Genomic DNA, 15,131 nt, shown 5'->3' on the forward strand with positions numbered 1-15,131 from the left:
TTGCTGTAGTTAAACAATACAGTTTTACTTCCTTTTTCATTTATTTTCTATCAGTTAGGCTCATCGATACTGTACTTAAAGTTCATAACAATAATATTCGAGGGAAGTTTAAAAGCATCTCATTCCGTAATAAAACAGCATCAGATACAATTAGCGTGAACTCATCAAATGTGTTATATGAGAGAGAGAAATGAAAAGAACAGGTAAGGGGACTAAAATGTTCACTTCTTTGTTACATATTTACAATTGACAAATTACAAATGCGTAAGGACCACGTTTTGTTGAAGGAACTGTTAAAAGTACTTTGAAGTCGATATGAGAACCGGAATGTTGAAAATCATCAAATGTGATAAAATATATTGAGAAAAAACGGTTGCAGAGGATAGTTATTTCAAGATTTCAATGCTTCCGTTCTTAAAGAATATCCCTTAGAATGGACATTAGCGGCCAGTTACGTTGACAGTAATTAAATAGCCTTTATTTATCATTTAGAAATGCGATATGGAAGGATAGATGGTGTAAGTTTTAAGCAAACATTATTGGAAATAATATTTACTGATGACGAAGTAACCTTAAAAGATCAAACCTTTTATGACCCAAGTATTACAATCGAAAAAGGATAGAAAAATCATCGGATGTCGGAGTAAACAACAGTAATGGGACACATGCAATTAACAAAATGACTTTGGTCAGCTACCAAATAATTATAAGTTCATTGTTCAAAAATTTAAGATTTCATAAGAAGTTTAACTTAACCCAAAAAATTTCGCATTAAGTTATCTAACTTAATTGTCCTTTGAATTGTGCTATCTGAGATTTTGCTAACTAAAGCATTTTTTAATCGCAAATAAATGTAATATTTTTGTAGTTTAGGGTCGATGTTCCAGAAATCGTTCCTCTAACTACTTTGTCTTATTTCGCTTTGGATTTAATAACTTAAGTAATTTGTTAATTCAGGATACATGTAAAAGGCTTAATAAGACAAAGATCATTGGAGAAAACTTTTAATTTTTATACGTCCCAGCTAAATCAAATTTGAATTTTTCAATTAACTTTTGATTTTTTTACTTGGAGGAATTTTAATTTTTGCATTTCTTAATATAACTAAACTTGAATCTTGTAAATTTGAAGTTTTTCTAAATTGATTGATGGGGAAATTGAGCATAAAGTCAATAGATAAATATAACAATCCGACCAGTATTTCGTTTAGTATTTCATCTTTTTTGTTTTTAAAAACACTCATTTTCTATGCTAAATTTCAACTCACAAAAAGAACAAATGGAAAGTAAATTACAACACATTTGTTGAGTAAACTTTTGTATATTTTATAAACTATTAAGTTGGAAGAAGCAAATTGCATTTACGATCACCACGTGGTTTGATAGCAACTGTTATCAATTGTTATTCTCTATTTACATACCACCCCTATCCAATGCTATCATAGCCTGGTAAGTGACGAGGATTTGGACTGTTGTGAAGAACAATGAACCACACAGCTTCATGTACTTGTCTATTTACGAATTGATGTTGAACACTTTAAGGTTGCAGTAATTGTTTATTAATCAATGAAACTTTGAACTATCGTCGGCTAACTCTATATCCAACCTCTTCATGAATTGATGAGACCTTTTTTGGAAGTGTACTTTGATACTGTTCGATCATTTCATGCTAAAGTTGAAATTATCTGGATTTAAATGCTTTACCTTGTTTTATGTCTATTTTCACAATTCATTATTAAGTAAAAAATTCCCACTTCAAGCAGTCCGAATTATAAACTATAAGTTTGGTAGAATATTTTCTTTACTCTTTGCGCCACTGGACACATATGGATGGATTTTCATTTCTTTACTGTATGACATTTCTGATGAAAAAATTTGTTTGAAAAAAGCAAAAACCAAAAATTTTATAATATAAATTACTTTAATCCACCGTTTAATTGGTTCTGTTCTGCTCTGTAATATAAGGAAACTTTTCCGCGTGAACTACACTTCAGATTTGAATAAATTATATGTCACAGTGCTAATCAAAATGCAATTTCCTAATTTGAATAATTTCCTTCACCAATATTTGCATCGTACAGCTAACCATAGTGAAATTGGTGATAAAAGCGCAGCATTGCTCCAAAGGAACTCTTTTGTTTTCAACCAACTAATAATAATTGAATTTAACATTGCGATACATTTGGCATCGAAGCCCAGTTTTATAGGCTTTGGAATGATTCATTCGTAGCAATTACAACATCCCATTACATTACAACATTTACAACATTTACTCCCATTACAACATTTAAGTGTCAATGTCCCGTGAAATAAATTTCTGTCCGAAATTTGTAACAGAACCCTTATTAAAGACAGTTAAATTTATTTGCTGTTAGTGTCAACGAAAAAATTGTGACATTGGAAATAAGTGAAAGTCACCATATGATTGAAGTCATTTCACCGAAGAAATCTGATAGAGAATTTTCTGTTCAAGGTTTGAAATGCATTTGATTTCAGGATTAAGTAAACAATAGTAAAACTGGTCATCTTAAGTCGCTGTATTTTCTTTAATATCTTAAAATTGCCCATGCATTTATTGTTCTTTGTCATATCTGCATGCTTTACATATTATTTCACGCCTTATAGTGATAGAATATTAAAGATAAAAAAAAATGAATGGAATGATAGAATCAATCGAAGATTAGTTTTCAATTGAAGTTAGATGATGTTTGGATGGTAGATGATCTAAGATCAGAAAGATCTAAGATCGATAAGGTCATCATGCAACATTTCTGATCATTATTACTAATATCATTAGCTATTTCCCTTTTCCTACCAATATTTATTATTTATCGCCGTTTAGTTATTATTATTAATGTGTTTTCCCAAAAAGAAAAAAGATTTAAATTATATCAAATCTTTCATTTTCTTCTCTTTTCATAATATCTGCTTCTTTTGTGTAATAATAAATTGCAAATACAATCAACAAGGAGAAAAAGAAAGGAATTAGGACACAGGATTTCACTATGAAGATGAAAAATGATCGATGAACGATATAAATAAAAATAAGTTTCTATTGCTGTGTCCCAACAACCATTCGTGATCGTTGATCAGACATCAGCTGAGAATGAGTATTTGTGTCTACTGGAACAGTAGTAACGGTAATAAAATTTTTAGTAATTGATAGCAGAGCGGGAAAGAAATACAATAATATTTTTTTTTTGCCAAACGATTATTTCATTTTCATTTTTGAAGTAACTTGTATAACCAAGAAATATTGTTCATTCATTCTCTTTTATTGTTTACTTTGTCACTCAGTTGTTGCGTTTACTTTGTTGATGAATTTAAAGATGGGATTTAAAGAAGAAACAATGATTCAATCTAAATTTCGTTGTGCAATCTTTCGAAATTTCCCCACACAATCTGGTTTTCTAAATGTTTAAGTGAAGAGAAAATTAAATTTCGCTTATATATATCCAAAATATGTAAGGTGACTTGCTGAAGCGATAAAGGCCTGAACCAAAGTAATGTGGAGTTGCAGGATTGTCAAGAACTGCAAGCGCGTAACTGAGCAGATGATTAATAAAGCTCATTCAATCTCCAATAACTTTATCCTAATTACCTTCTGTTGATAAGTTAAGAAAAAAAACTCAATGGAAAAGATAGCGTTTTCGAAAGTACCAATAATTGCTTCATAAGCGCAATTTATGACATCGTCAATAATTTGAGTAATTTACTGACTACAAATGCAAAGTAAATTGAAAGGAGAAAAAAAAGCGATTGAAATTTGGCCATGTATTCAATATAATTATCTGATAAATTCAAATGTTTCCTCAGAACTTCAAGCAGTTAGTCAAATCTTACACATTTGCGTTTTGCGCATTGGTCTGTTGCTAAGCGGTATTGAGTATTATGTCTGTTGCCTGATTCATTTGTGTTCCTCTCACTTCCGGCTGGTGTAAATGTCGCTGCAATTTTTAACGAGAATTTTCTCCATGAAATAAAGCGATGGGTAAGTTTATTCTTATACACAAAGTATAGAATGAAATGATTTTTGCAACCTCTTTCTACAGTGATCCACTCATAAAAATAAAAGTAGAAATTCGTTGAAAATTTCGTTTTAAAATACTTTTTTCCTTCAACATGCACTCTTTTTTCCATTTATTAGCATGAAAAAAACTAAATGTTTAAAATTACAGTAACTCTAACACTTTGTTAGTTTATGCAAATACACTAATAAACAAATATGTTATTTTACATGCTTGCATCCTTTTTAGAATGTTTTCTTTGAATGTTTTTTTTTTTGACTTGTTTTTTGCAATTGTTTTTGAGTTTCACTATTCAAACAGCAGAAAGAAAGAAGAAATTAGGGAAAGGAGTATTGAACACACGAGGGATAACCATTTATGACACCACGTTTCCTGTCACCTCTCCTCCCTAAAGGTGAACAAATTTCTACGACATTATAATACGTCAACAAAACTGTCGCGACAGTTTTGGTAGCCATTGACAATTACTCTACACTCTTTGTTCTTTAGATAAAAGATCATTATTATTTTAAATCGTCGTTTTAAATTTTTCAAAAAAGGCTATATGGCGACGATATATACACCCATCCTCGTATTGACACAGATATATATAATACACACACGGACGTACACACGCACACGCACATTACACCGATACTTGGCGAGACATAAGTGATGTCAAATACCTTGCAGGTCTCTCTTCCATATTACCGAAAACGATGGGTCTATCGAATGCACATTTTGACACCGATATTCTTTCCATAGAAACTTTAATTTATCATGCCAAAAACTTTGACAAATGACAATGCAATGATTTTGCAGATATGACAGTATCATTAAAATGACTTGGGGATTTTTGATTTTCCATTCCAGAGCTAACTTACTTCACATGTTTGATAAACAATAACTGTAGCTTTATCATCAGACTTTGAATTACCCAATATGAGGTAGTCTGCGAAGAGGGATGTCTAATATTCTTCCAGAATTTCGAAGACCAGTCTATTTTCCTCTTCGATTGGTTGTAGAAGTCAACTATGTGAACGAAAAAGTGTGCTTCTAATTATTCATTTAATATATTTCGGCTAAAAAAAAAAAAAAAACATATTGAAAAGCATGTTTTATAGAGAAAAATATCACAAGCATCATTCTGCGATGGTTGCTATTAATTGGACTGAGGAAAGACTAATAATTAATCTGGAACAGTTACTCATTAAGGAGTGATAATTAAATCTGAAACAATTACTCATTAAGGGGATTCTATTTAACTACACTTTTCAAGCAAAAGATCTTTCTTGCACAAAAATCCAGCGATGGCGCTTTCCTTGTTGCATCACATATTGCCCCTTTTTATAACTTCCTGCTTCCCGAACATCTGAACTTGCTTCCCCCTAGTTGTTCTTCCTTTTCCTCCTCCTCTTCTTCCTCCTCCTCCTCTTCCTCCTCCTTTTTTTCCATCCTTCCTTCATGTTCTGCCTTCCATTCTTGCCTTTTCTAAATTTAAAATTTCTCACTCTCACTGGTTTTTGATTGCAGTCACCTTCATTGTTATCATCGCCATCCCCATCCTATCCCAATCACTATCAACTGATGGAATGAATAGGAAAACGCTGCTATATTACAATCATTAACTTCATCATCAAGAACAAAAGATAGTAATTACAACAACGGGAAAGGTAACGACATCGATAACGGTAACGACGAGACACGACACGACGAATAACGACACCTAAGGCCTAACAGTGAAAAGTGCCACCTCCTATTCATCACTTTTTTTTTGTCTCTTTGATATCAAACAAGCGCTAAAGCACGGCGTTTCATACACAGTTCATTCCCACCTCAGCCAGTCAACAATAACAACAATAATAACAACAATAATACAACGATCACTATTTCCGCTTATTATGCGTGTAAAGGGAACGGAAGTGACTTTCCAATCTCTGTTCCACTTTTTCCTTCTCACTTTTTACCGCCAGGTAGGTACCATGTTAGTATTTACATGTACTGTTGATAAATGCGACTAATAGAATTACAACTAGAAGTAATGGTACCATTATTTGTATCACTGCATTGTCATGTTACTTATGAAAGAAACTGTTAGATAGAAACATTTGTAATTCTAATCGACATTTCTAATTATTACGATTAAAAGAGTATATCTTAATTGCGTTTATCTTTTCCATTTTCTTTAAATAAAGTATTTTTTACTTGGAATATTTCCCTTTCTAATTTCTTCAAAATAATCCTTTTTTAACAGTATTTTTCAACATTTTATAGTGATTTTACCATATTTTTTACAATTCATTACCTACTTGAAGAAATTTAGGTTCATTAGCATAGAAGGAATAAGTAAAGGAAATTAAATAAAGTTTGATTTTATTGAATGTTACAAAACTAACAAAAATATTCATGCTTTCAAATGTGTAAAACTTATCACACTCTTTCACTTTTCTACAACTTTATTCATAAAGTAGTCGTTAATGTTCTTTGTACATTTAATATTTAAAAGTGTTTCTTATATTTCATGCGAGAAATGGAAGAATACATTTTTGAAAGCTTTTAAGAAAAAACTGCTTGATTTTGGTCTTAAAAATATTATTTCTAATAATCCTTGAATTAAACTCCCAGACTTCACTTTTGTAAATTAATGATGTGACAAACATTTTAATGTTCTTTGAAAATATTCGAAATGCAAAGTGTTCCAAAAAAAAAAATCGAAGTGCATTTTTGCAGACAGAACATATTTCCGGCGATGCGGGGAATTTCCGGTAATGAATTACTAAGTGTCAAGACTGACTCTGTGTCGTTAAGTTGACAATTGACTTGCTTTAATCAAAACAAGTATCTGAACTTCAGCCAGTTAAACATTGATTTTTGGAATATTTTGCGGTGCAAACCCTTTTTCTGATATTGGGAAATTGTTACTTTTTTACTGAAGAACATTTCTAACATTTCATTGGCTTTAAGTTTTTATATTTCCATAAGTTCCATTTGAAGGTTCAAAATGTCTTTTTTTTTTATAATTTTGTTACTGTCTTGACTTGTTTGCATTGTTTCAAATATAACCACTCATTTTAACAAGATTTCCTCTTAGCATAGATCGCCTTGCATTTTTCCCGGTAAAACTTTCTCGCTGATTTATATTGTTCATTACTTGGTAAAACTAACATTTTAAAATGTAACAAGCAAAGACTTATGACAAGATAAGGTGACTTCTGGTCTCAAAATAACTTCACATGTTCAAAAAGCAAGACAGATGACCTTGAAGTATATTAGTTGGTCGTTTTATTTGTTTTAGACCTTGAACACAAAGTTCTGTTTCCGGTTTCTCTCTAATTATATCTCTGTCCCTAGTCCTTTCTTTTAATTCAGTGATTCGAAATTATTTATGATTATTGGGGAACTATGATCTTGATGTTATAAATTTACTGCAGTTCAATATTTATAACATAATAGTAGTTACTACGATTAATTTACGAAGGTAAGCAATACGAGTTATATCCGGGCTTCAGTATAAATTATTCACGGTTACTGGATGACTATAAAATTGTTCGTGATTGTTGGCCAACTGTGAAACATTATTTTTTCTCGATTCTCTGCCGAGAGTTCTCAGTAAAGATACTAGTTGAATAGGAAGTAGTATTTGTCATTTATTGTCGTCCTTCGAAATATTGATATTCTAAAGTACAGTATAGTATGCACTGAAAATCGCGAGTGCGATATAAGGATTAATTAAATAAGCAGAAGATTAAGATAGGCGACAGTAAAGTGTCAACATATGAACAGAAAATTGTTGAAGTTAAAGGAAACAAATGTATCACAAACAAACAATGTATTCTTCTGATTAAAATGAAAACTATTAATTACAGTTAATAGAATCAACAACAGTGCCGTTCCTATCATCAGAAGAATTGCGATATACATTTGGGGTGCAGACCTTCTCTGACGGTATGTTAGCTTTATTAATAACCTATTAGTTATTTAATGCTGATTTAGTACCATGCTTCAATATTTTAGTACCAGAAAATTAAGAGTTGCAATGAAGAAGTGGTTTTATGCTAATGCATGATCTTCATTTCTTCATTGCTATGAGATACTAAAATGCCTGTAAAGCGTAATAATTTTTGGTAATAAATAAATTTTAGTTAAAGGTCAATAGGTACAAGTATTACCTATTGCTTTATTTCGCAAGAATAGAAACGCTTTCCTAATTGACCAATAGTAACGCTGAATAGAAAAGTTAATAGCGTATGGCCAAGCAAATTTAATTCTCATTTGCAATATTGCGTAGAAAATAGAAGAGCTTTCCTTTTTTTTATCTGCCAAAATTTTAGCAATTACTTTTGTGCTACAGTATCAACGTAATCATTGTATGAAGTGATAAAAGATAGTTAAGAAATGATTTAGCAGTAGAAATAGGCAGTTATGGACAAGTACGTTGCTTTACAGCTTTAATAAAAAAATTCAGCCTAAATAAAAGACATGCACTTCTTGTCTAGTCTTCTTCCGCAACAATTTTCCAAATTTTTGATATATCCATTAATTAAATCATAATTAGTGAAAAATATGTTGCACATGTATTTTTAGTGAAATCATCTGACGGAAATATTTCCAAACACTTTTAGCAAATGATGTGATATTTGATGCCAAAGTACTGTAATGGTGATGAAAGGAATAGAAGTGCAATTGTGGGGTAAAGTAGATCAAAAATTAAGTCATACCATACTTTCATGTCTCCTGACTCTCTGTTAAATACTATTCAAGAGTGACGACAATTTCTTTTATGCTAAATCTTTACAGTTCCTCAACACGAAGAATTATATCCGGAAACGGAGTATTCGAAAGATGGTCAATTAAAACTGCTTCGTATGACTATTCACGGAAAGCAAATAAACTTCACGTTACAGCCAACCATTCAATTGCTTGTATCACCGCACCTGAAGACCGTTTTCCGGAATGCCCATGGTGGTGGAAAATTGAATGTTGGGCTACCACCGGCCAACTGTCATTATCAACATAAATCAAAGGAAGCGTATGCAGCTATCAGCAACTGTGATGGGAATCTTGTCAGTGCTTATTATAGCTTACATTACTTTTATGCTGCTTACCTGCTTAAATCAGCTTTCGTTTATCAGTGATCAGAAGATATGAAACTGTTTTGGAATCTAATTAATGATGTTATTCTTTGATCCCCAACAAAAAAACAAGAAACGATAGGTGAATGAATGGAAAAAAAATGAAAATAGTTACAATAAAGTTTGAAAAAAACTGAGAATACTCATATTAACGAAGTAATCTATGGAATGGAATCAAGTAGTGGACTTTACAAGCACATATAGATAAGATAATAATTAAGAAAATTCCCTGGAAATATTCCCTGGTCATTCTTTTTCTGAAACATTCCCTATTGTTTGAACGATTCATCACATCTAAAATTAGATGTCTTGCACTTCCTGTCCTTCCAGAGTTTTTGATAAAGGTGCAGTAGATGGAAGTGAGCTTATTAGAAGAAGATAATACACAGAATTATGAACTGAAAGAGAGCTAACATAGGCCATGGCATCAGGAAGTAGTCAAAAAGATTCCATTTTTTGATTTCCATTTTGAACAAACATTCTTTTCTTTTCGAAGAGTTCCCAGATAAAAAATGTGTAGGATTAGAGAGATAAGTATGTTTTTGTTCAATTTTTTTTTTGAAGTTCTAATTTTACTACGTTGAAAACGAAACTTGCATAGTAAAACGTTAAATTATGAGGTTATTTATATAAATCTTTATTTCCATAAATAGAAGCACATGCGAAGTTTCGTAAAATATTAAACGACGAATGACGCTTTTTTCAAAATTTCCGGCATTTCGAAATTTGGAAGTAAATATTCGAATTTTAGAATGATTTAGAAATTTTAATTCAAGATACTAAATAATCATTTTTTAGAAGGGCATAATTGTAATGCCAGATGAGGTTTACATATTACATCCATTACCCGATCGTCACGCTCATCGATTTGATCAGGATAACCGGAACGGTAATCTCTATAACTATAACTTTTCAAGGACTACTCCATTAAGCTGTCAAATTATTGCCAACTTTACTTAGTTTGAAAACAATTCTATAAAATACTAATGAAAATGAAAAGACAGGGATATTTAGCTTGACATGGTTCGCTGACCGAATAATTAAATGTAAACTTAATCACTGTCTTGTATATTTATTTGCTATTCAGACCCCATTAAATCATACAAAAGTTTTAGACTTAGATTCTGGATTACATGTAATTTACAAACGTGAAGTTGCGCAAAAAGAATTTTGCGGTCTCGAATCGACAATTACATCGACCGAACTCGCCGAGGATGAAAACGAAGTGAGCGAAGATGTATTTGCAGTTGGACAACGTCTCAGTGCTGAAGGCGAACTCATTGTTAGCTAATATCGTTTGTTTTTAAATGAAATTATTTGAAATTTAGATGGGTATAAGATAGATAAACTCATTATACATAACATTTAAACTGATTAGAGTACACCTGACATTGTGCACCTGACTAATTACTCTTGACACGATCGTTTTTTTACGTTTTTCTATCAGCTTGTATTCTGGTCACATCTTTTTGGCCTTGCCGTCATCTTTCAAGAGAAGAAAAAAAAAGCTTTCTTGTAGTGATCCAAAAAGTAACAAAATACAAGATGAGTTTGGGTTAGCAGATTTTTAAAGGATTCAAATTTCGACACTTTTAATTAAGATGAAAATAAAATTCAATCCATCATAACTGTAACTTTTTGATTAATAGAGATGAATAAATTAGAAAAGAAAAACAGGAATGGTTAAAATATTTTTGGAATAGAGTCCATCGAGCAAAGACATACCATCAATTATATCATTGTTATTAATTCCTAATTACTAATTACCATTGCTTTTATAAAAGAGAAAATAGCCACTCCTATTATACTAATGCTACTGAGAACAACTTCTACAACAATTTATGTTTCATTTTTGAAAAGAAATACTTCGTAAAATAGTTGTTCCCTATTTATTGATGTCTTTTTTTTTTATTTTCACTCGTCATCCAACAGCTGGCCATAGATTATCAGGAGTTTCAACCCAAAGTTCGATTAATGGATTATTAGTAGGCAAAATTCCTAATACTATTGGAAAAAAGTAAAGGGGTAGGAAGGGAAACCGGAATGGTAAATAAGTTCAGTGGAGCGTAGGTAAGTCTTTATAAGGAGGATAATTTGAATGATGCTAAATTATCAGAAAGGAACGGTACATCGAACATCAAAAATGCTTTTTTGTAAAACATAAGATTTAAGAGGTGCAAATATGCACAAACGAAATATGCAAAAGCGAATCATAAACTTTGATAGAAAACACAATAGCACTTCGAAAATTTCCTTTTCTTTGAAGAATTGTTAAAAAGAAGGAAAAGAAAGGAATTGACGTATATGTGTCAATTCAATGTTAAAGAAATTTGTAATCATTGGTTCAGAGTAAAAGATGTGAAGCATATAAAATATAAGCTAAAGAATTTCAATAAAAGGAAATGGAACTTTGTGCGTTCGGAAATCGTTTCATTTTCCAACATCGTACTTTGCTGAATGAGGCCCGCAAAATTCACCGGGATGACTACAGAAGTTCCGCATATTTACGGACAAATAGTTTCAAGCATTCCATCCCATCCAAAGTCTCGAAAGTTGCTCATTGCTGGACTCCAACTGTTTCAAGTTCAATTTTCAGGTGGAATTAGCAATATTCGTGGATGAAATGTTATGGAAACTCTTTAATAGTAAATACGGCATCGATGCAAGTAGTAAACTGCAGGATTACGCGCTCACAATGCTTAACAATATACAAATTATGTACCATCAACCGAGTGCCATTCCAAAACTATCATTTCATGTAGTGAGGTTCGAAGTGCTCACCACTCAGCCGGTATCAGTTTTTGTTTCCGTTTTTCCTGACCTTTCAGGATGGACCGTATCTAAAGTTTCTCACTCCTTACATTCGAACAATTAGTGAGTCAAAACGATCGATAATTTCGTAAAAACGGTTAAAGAGTTAGGTGAAATAAGTCATTTTTTAGAAATATCATTTAATTTCATTTTACTCTCAAAATGTAACAAAACAATTTCATGTAAAAGGCAGAAAATGTCATAAAAAGAAAGAATATGCATGGAAATTGCCACTGCTTTAGTTTTGATTTTAAAGGAATCGTTTAATAACTTAACTTTTATTTTTAATGACAAAAAGAAAGCATTTATTTATAAGTGATAACAGTCAGTTGTGAAGTATTTGTTGTAAACAGTTGAAGGGCAAGAGAATCATTCTGTACGAAAGAGTTCAAATGTCATAGAAACAACAATGTTCGGTCATATCAAGCTGATTATTTTATACTTTAGCAAAGGCTAGGAGCTAATCTCACTTCTCCTTATCAGTTGTCTTGTTCAACATATAATTAATAATCAACTCGTTCCAAAATTATTTCTCGAATCCTAAATGTTTCAGAGCATCAAAGTCACGAAAAAAAAGTCAGATTATGCATTGAACATGAATAAATTTCAGAGTGCCATGGCAGCCCATTTGCATAATAACGGGAATGCTCAAAAATATCTGGACCGATTTTGCAAATATCAACGAAACTTAGGCTCACGTGATTGGGATCACGCTTTGATGCTTACAGGGTTCATCTTTCATTATATGCTTGACCGCTGGTACTTTTCATAATGTTATCAAAGTATCAGGCCATGTAGGAGTGTGTCTGTGTATATGAAATTTATTAAATGATAGTATAAATTAGAAACAATATAAATTTCTACGAACTGAACTATATCGAGATAAATGGACGAAGCATTTTCTCAAATGGGATCGATTGATAACTGGATTCTTCTGAAACGAATCTGGCTATCCAAACATACTGAACATACTTTAGATACGATATCCATCGTGGTACTGGATCGCGATCCATAAGCGGTATTGCTCGGTTGGATGGCATGTGTGATCCATGGAATACTTGCACTTTAGCGGAAGGACTCGATTTTACATCAGCTTTTATTGGAACCCATGAGCTTGGCCACAGGTGAGCTTGGCCATAAGCTTGGCCACATTTGTTTACTATCTATCCAGTTATATTCATAAGTACTAAAGAATTTATGGCTAAATGTTGCAGCGTTGGGATGCGTCATGACGAGCCATATTGTCCAGCAAAGCATATTATGAGCTCATCATTAGGTCCAGGAAAAGTAACTTGGTCACTTTGTAGTTTACGTGACTACCATGCATTCTTACAACGTCTCGAGTAGGTGCCATTATAAATTTATTTCTTTTAATATAAACCTATGGCTCAAATGCGGGATTTTATGTATTGATGATTATTTTTAATTCAATCAGCTTATTTGTCTTTCTTTTCAATTTTTTCATTGTTAAGACCCAAAAGGTTTTCAGTAGTCGCGGTAAGAATTGTCTACGAGTATCCAACCTACCACAAAAATTAACAATGAGAGCAGATTTGAAGCCAGGACAAGTTTATAATGCTGATACGCAATGCCATATAATGCATGGCCAAGGATATCGACAGGTTATTTTACAACCATTTTAATCTCTAATATAAGATCACTAATACATCACTTATATACTTCTGATTTGTTGCTACGGTTTCATCACATAGGTAAGCTTTGCTAACTAAAACTAAGTATCTCATATCAATAATTGCCAGTCCTTCTTTGTATTGCTATCATTTCTATGGAAGGTAAAGATCCGAGTATGTCTATACCTCTTAAGTCTAGTAATTATTTTATGCAGTATCATTTATACGGTACCTGAATATCACTAAATTCCGTTTTTGATTAACTATAATTTTAAAATGCATGTGACAAATTAACCTATGCATTGCTTTTGCAGCTGATAAAAATGACCTCGTTTTGTCGTACAACCATTTCATTTTTTAATTGACAAATTATACACCGGCAATTACTTCTATTTTAACAACTTTGGACAATTATTTGAAATTTTTTTAGCGTGAAAATGATGTTATCTTTAACGAGATTTGCTGAGAATGAACTTTTATGCATTATTCATTTTAATTGATCCTGCATTTCAAAATCTGCTTCGATATTTCTTTTGCTAGTTCTTGTGACCTCTTACTTCGATTCTAATTGAAAGTTCAGAGAAAGAGAAAATGAATAGTGCTAAAGTTTTAGTAGCTAAAAAGCATCTACTCAAGTTATATCTCATACTTTTTCACTATTTATAAAAATTCATCTTCCAGATATTATGAATCAAAGATCCTCTAATACTCTTAATCAAGTTTTCTTTCGTAACATAACATATTCTCACCTACAGAAATTTTTATTTTTATAAATGCTATTCCGATCGTTTATGTTGCGAATTTAAGTGACTCTTTACTGCCTGTAATGATTTTAAGAGAGATAATGTCCAGAAAGTATTAGACTAAATTACGAAAATTTATAATTTTGGTGCTGTCTATAATCTGACTGAACTTTTATGCTTGAAATCTTGAAAGTAAAATTTAGGAAAAATACTTAAAAATGATTTGTTATGGATGTGTTGGGACTAAGTAATGCTATATGTTTCGTTTTTATAAGAAATGTAGTCATATTCATTGATCAAAAAGATTGAGATCGATTTTATTTCATTTTAAATTTGCACTCAGTAGAAGTATAATCTTTGAAATGATTTATTTCCTTTAAAATAAAGATAGCCGTCTCTTGTGTTCATAGAAAAGATTGAACAGGTTAGCTGTTAGTTTAGCCCGCAGTAAGCTTCTAAAACTTTCCGATTATGATTTGTAGCATATTTCATCTTCAAAGTGATCATTTTTTTTTCAACAAAATTTCATCTTGCATGATAACTCTTCCTTCAATATATTTACCGTTCTCTGCAATTGAAAGGAAGCAAAATTGGTTGATTTTGTAGAGAATATTAAATTTAACTATCAATAGGATTAATGTCAGTTTTTCTTCTCTCGAAATCATTGATTATGCATATTTTCTTGAACAACTATTCTTATATTTGAGAAAGAAGGTGAAGAAATACTGCAGATTCGTACCTTCTTCCATACGAGTAAACTTTTATTACACTCGTTTCCACTTCTTTTCATCTTTCCAGATTTCCTCGA

At 31.7% G+C, this 15,131-nt stretch overlaps 2 protein-coding genes across 2 annotated transcripts in view; one reads left to right on the forward strand and one right to left on the reverse strand.

Annotated features, from left to right (window-relative positions):
• Nucleotides 1-5,353: 5,353 nt before the first annotated feature.
• LOAG_02736 (hypothetical protein) lies at nt 5,354-5,564 on the reverse strand (the record flags this gene model as incomplete). Its single annotated transcript, XM_003138273.1, has 2 exons — nt 5,354-5,497; nt 5,544-5,564. 2 exons carry the CDS (start codon nt 5,562-5,564, stop codon nt 5,354-5,356), a joined length of 165 nt encoding a protein of 54 aa, XP_003138321.1.
• A 2,217-nt stretch (nt 5,565-7,781) lies between these two features.
• The window catches only part of LOAG_17279 (adamts family protein 2), a gene marked incomplete at both ends in the record, with an annotated part of 12,855 nt that continues 5,505 nt past the window's right edge, over nt 7,782-15,131 (forward strand). The window contains 10 exons of the mRNA XM_020449939.1: nt 7,782-7,835; nt 7,873-7,951; nt 8,804-9,069; nt 9,937-10,027; nt 10,254-10,420; nt 11,735-11,929; nt 12,560-12,678; nt 12,927-13,073; nt 13,164-13,292; nt 13,439-13,571. Of these exons, the coding sequence (XP_020306452.1) occupies nt 7,782-7,835; nt 7,873-7,951; nt 8,804-9,069; nt 9,937-10,027; nt 10,254-10,420; nt 11,735-11,929; nt 12,560-12,678; nt 12,927-13,073; nt 13,164-13,292; nt 13,439-13,571 (1,380 nt within the window). The remainder of the gene's footprint in view (nt 7,836-7,872; nt 7,952-8,803; nt 9,070-9,936; nt 10,028-10,253; nt 10,421-11,734; nt 11,930-12,559; nt 12,679-12,926; nt 13,074-13,163; nt 13,293-13,438; nt 13,572-15,131) is intronic.

Source organism: Loa loa (genome assembly GCF_000183805.2).
Source record: "Loa loa unplaced genomic scaffold supercont3.57, whole genome shotgun sequence".
NCBI classification, from domain to species: domain Eukaryota; kingdom Metazoa; phylum Nematoda; class Chromadorea; order Rhabditida; family Onchocercidae; genus Loa; species Loa loa.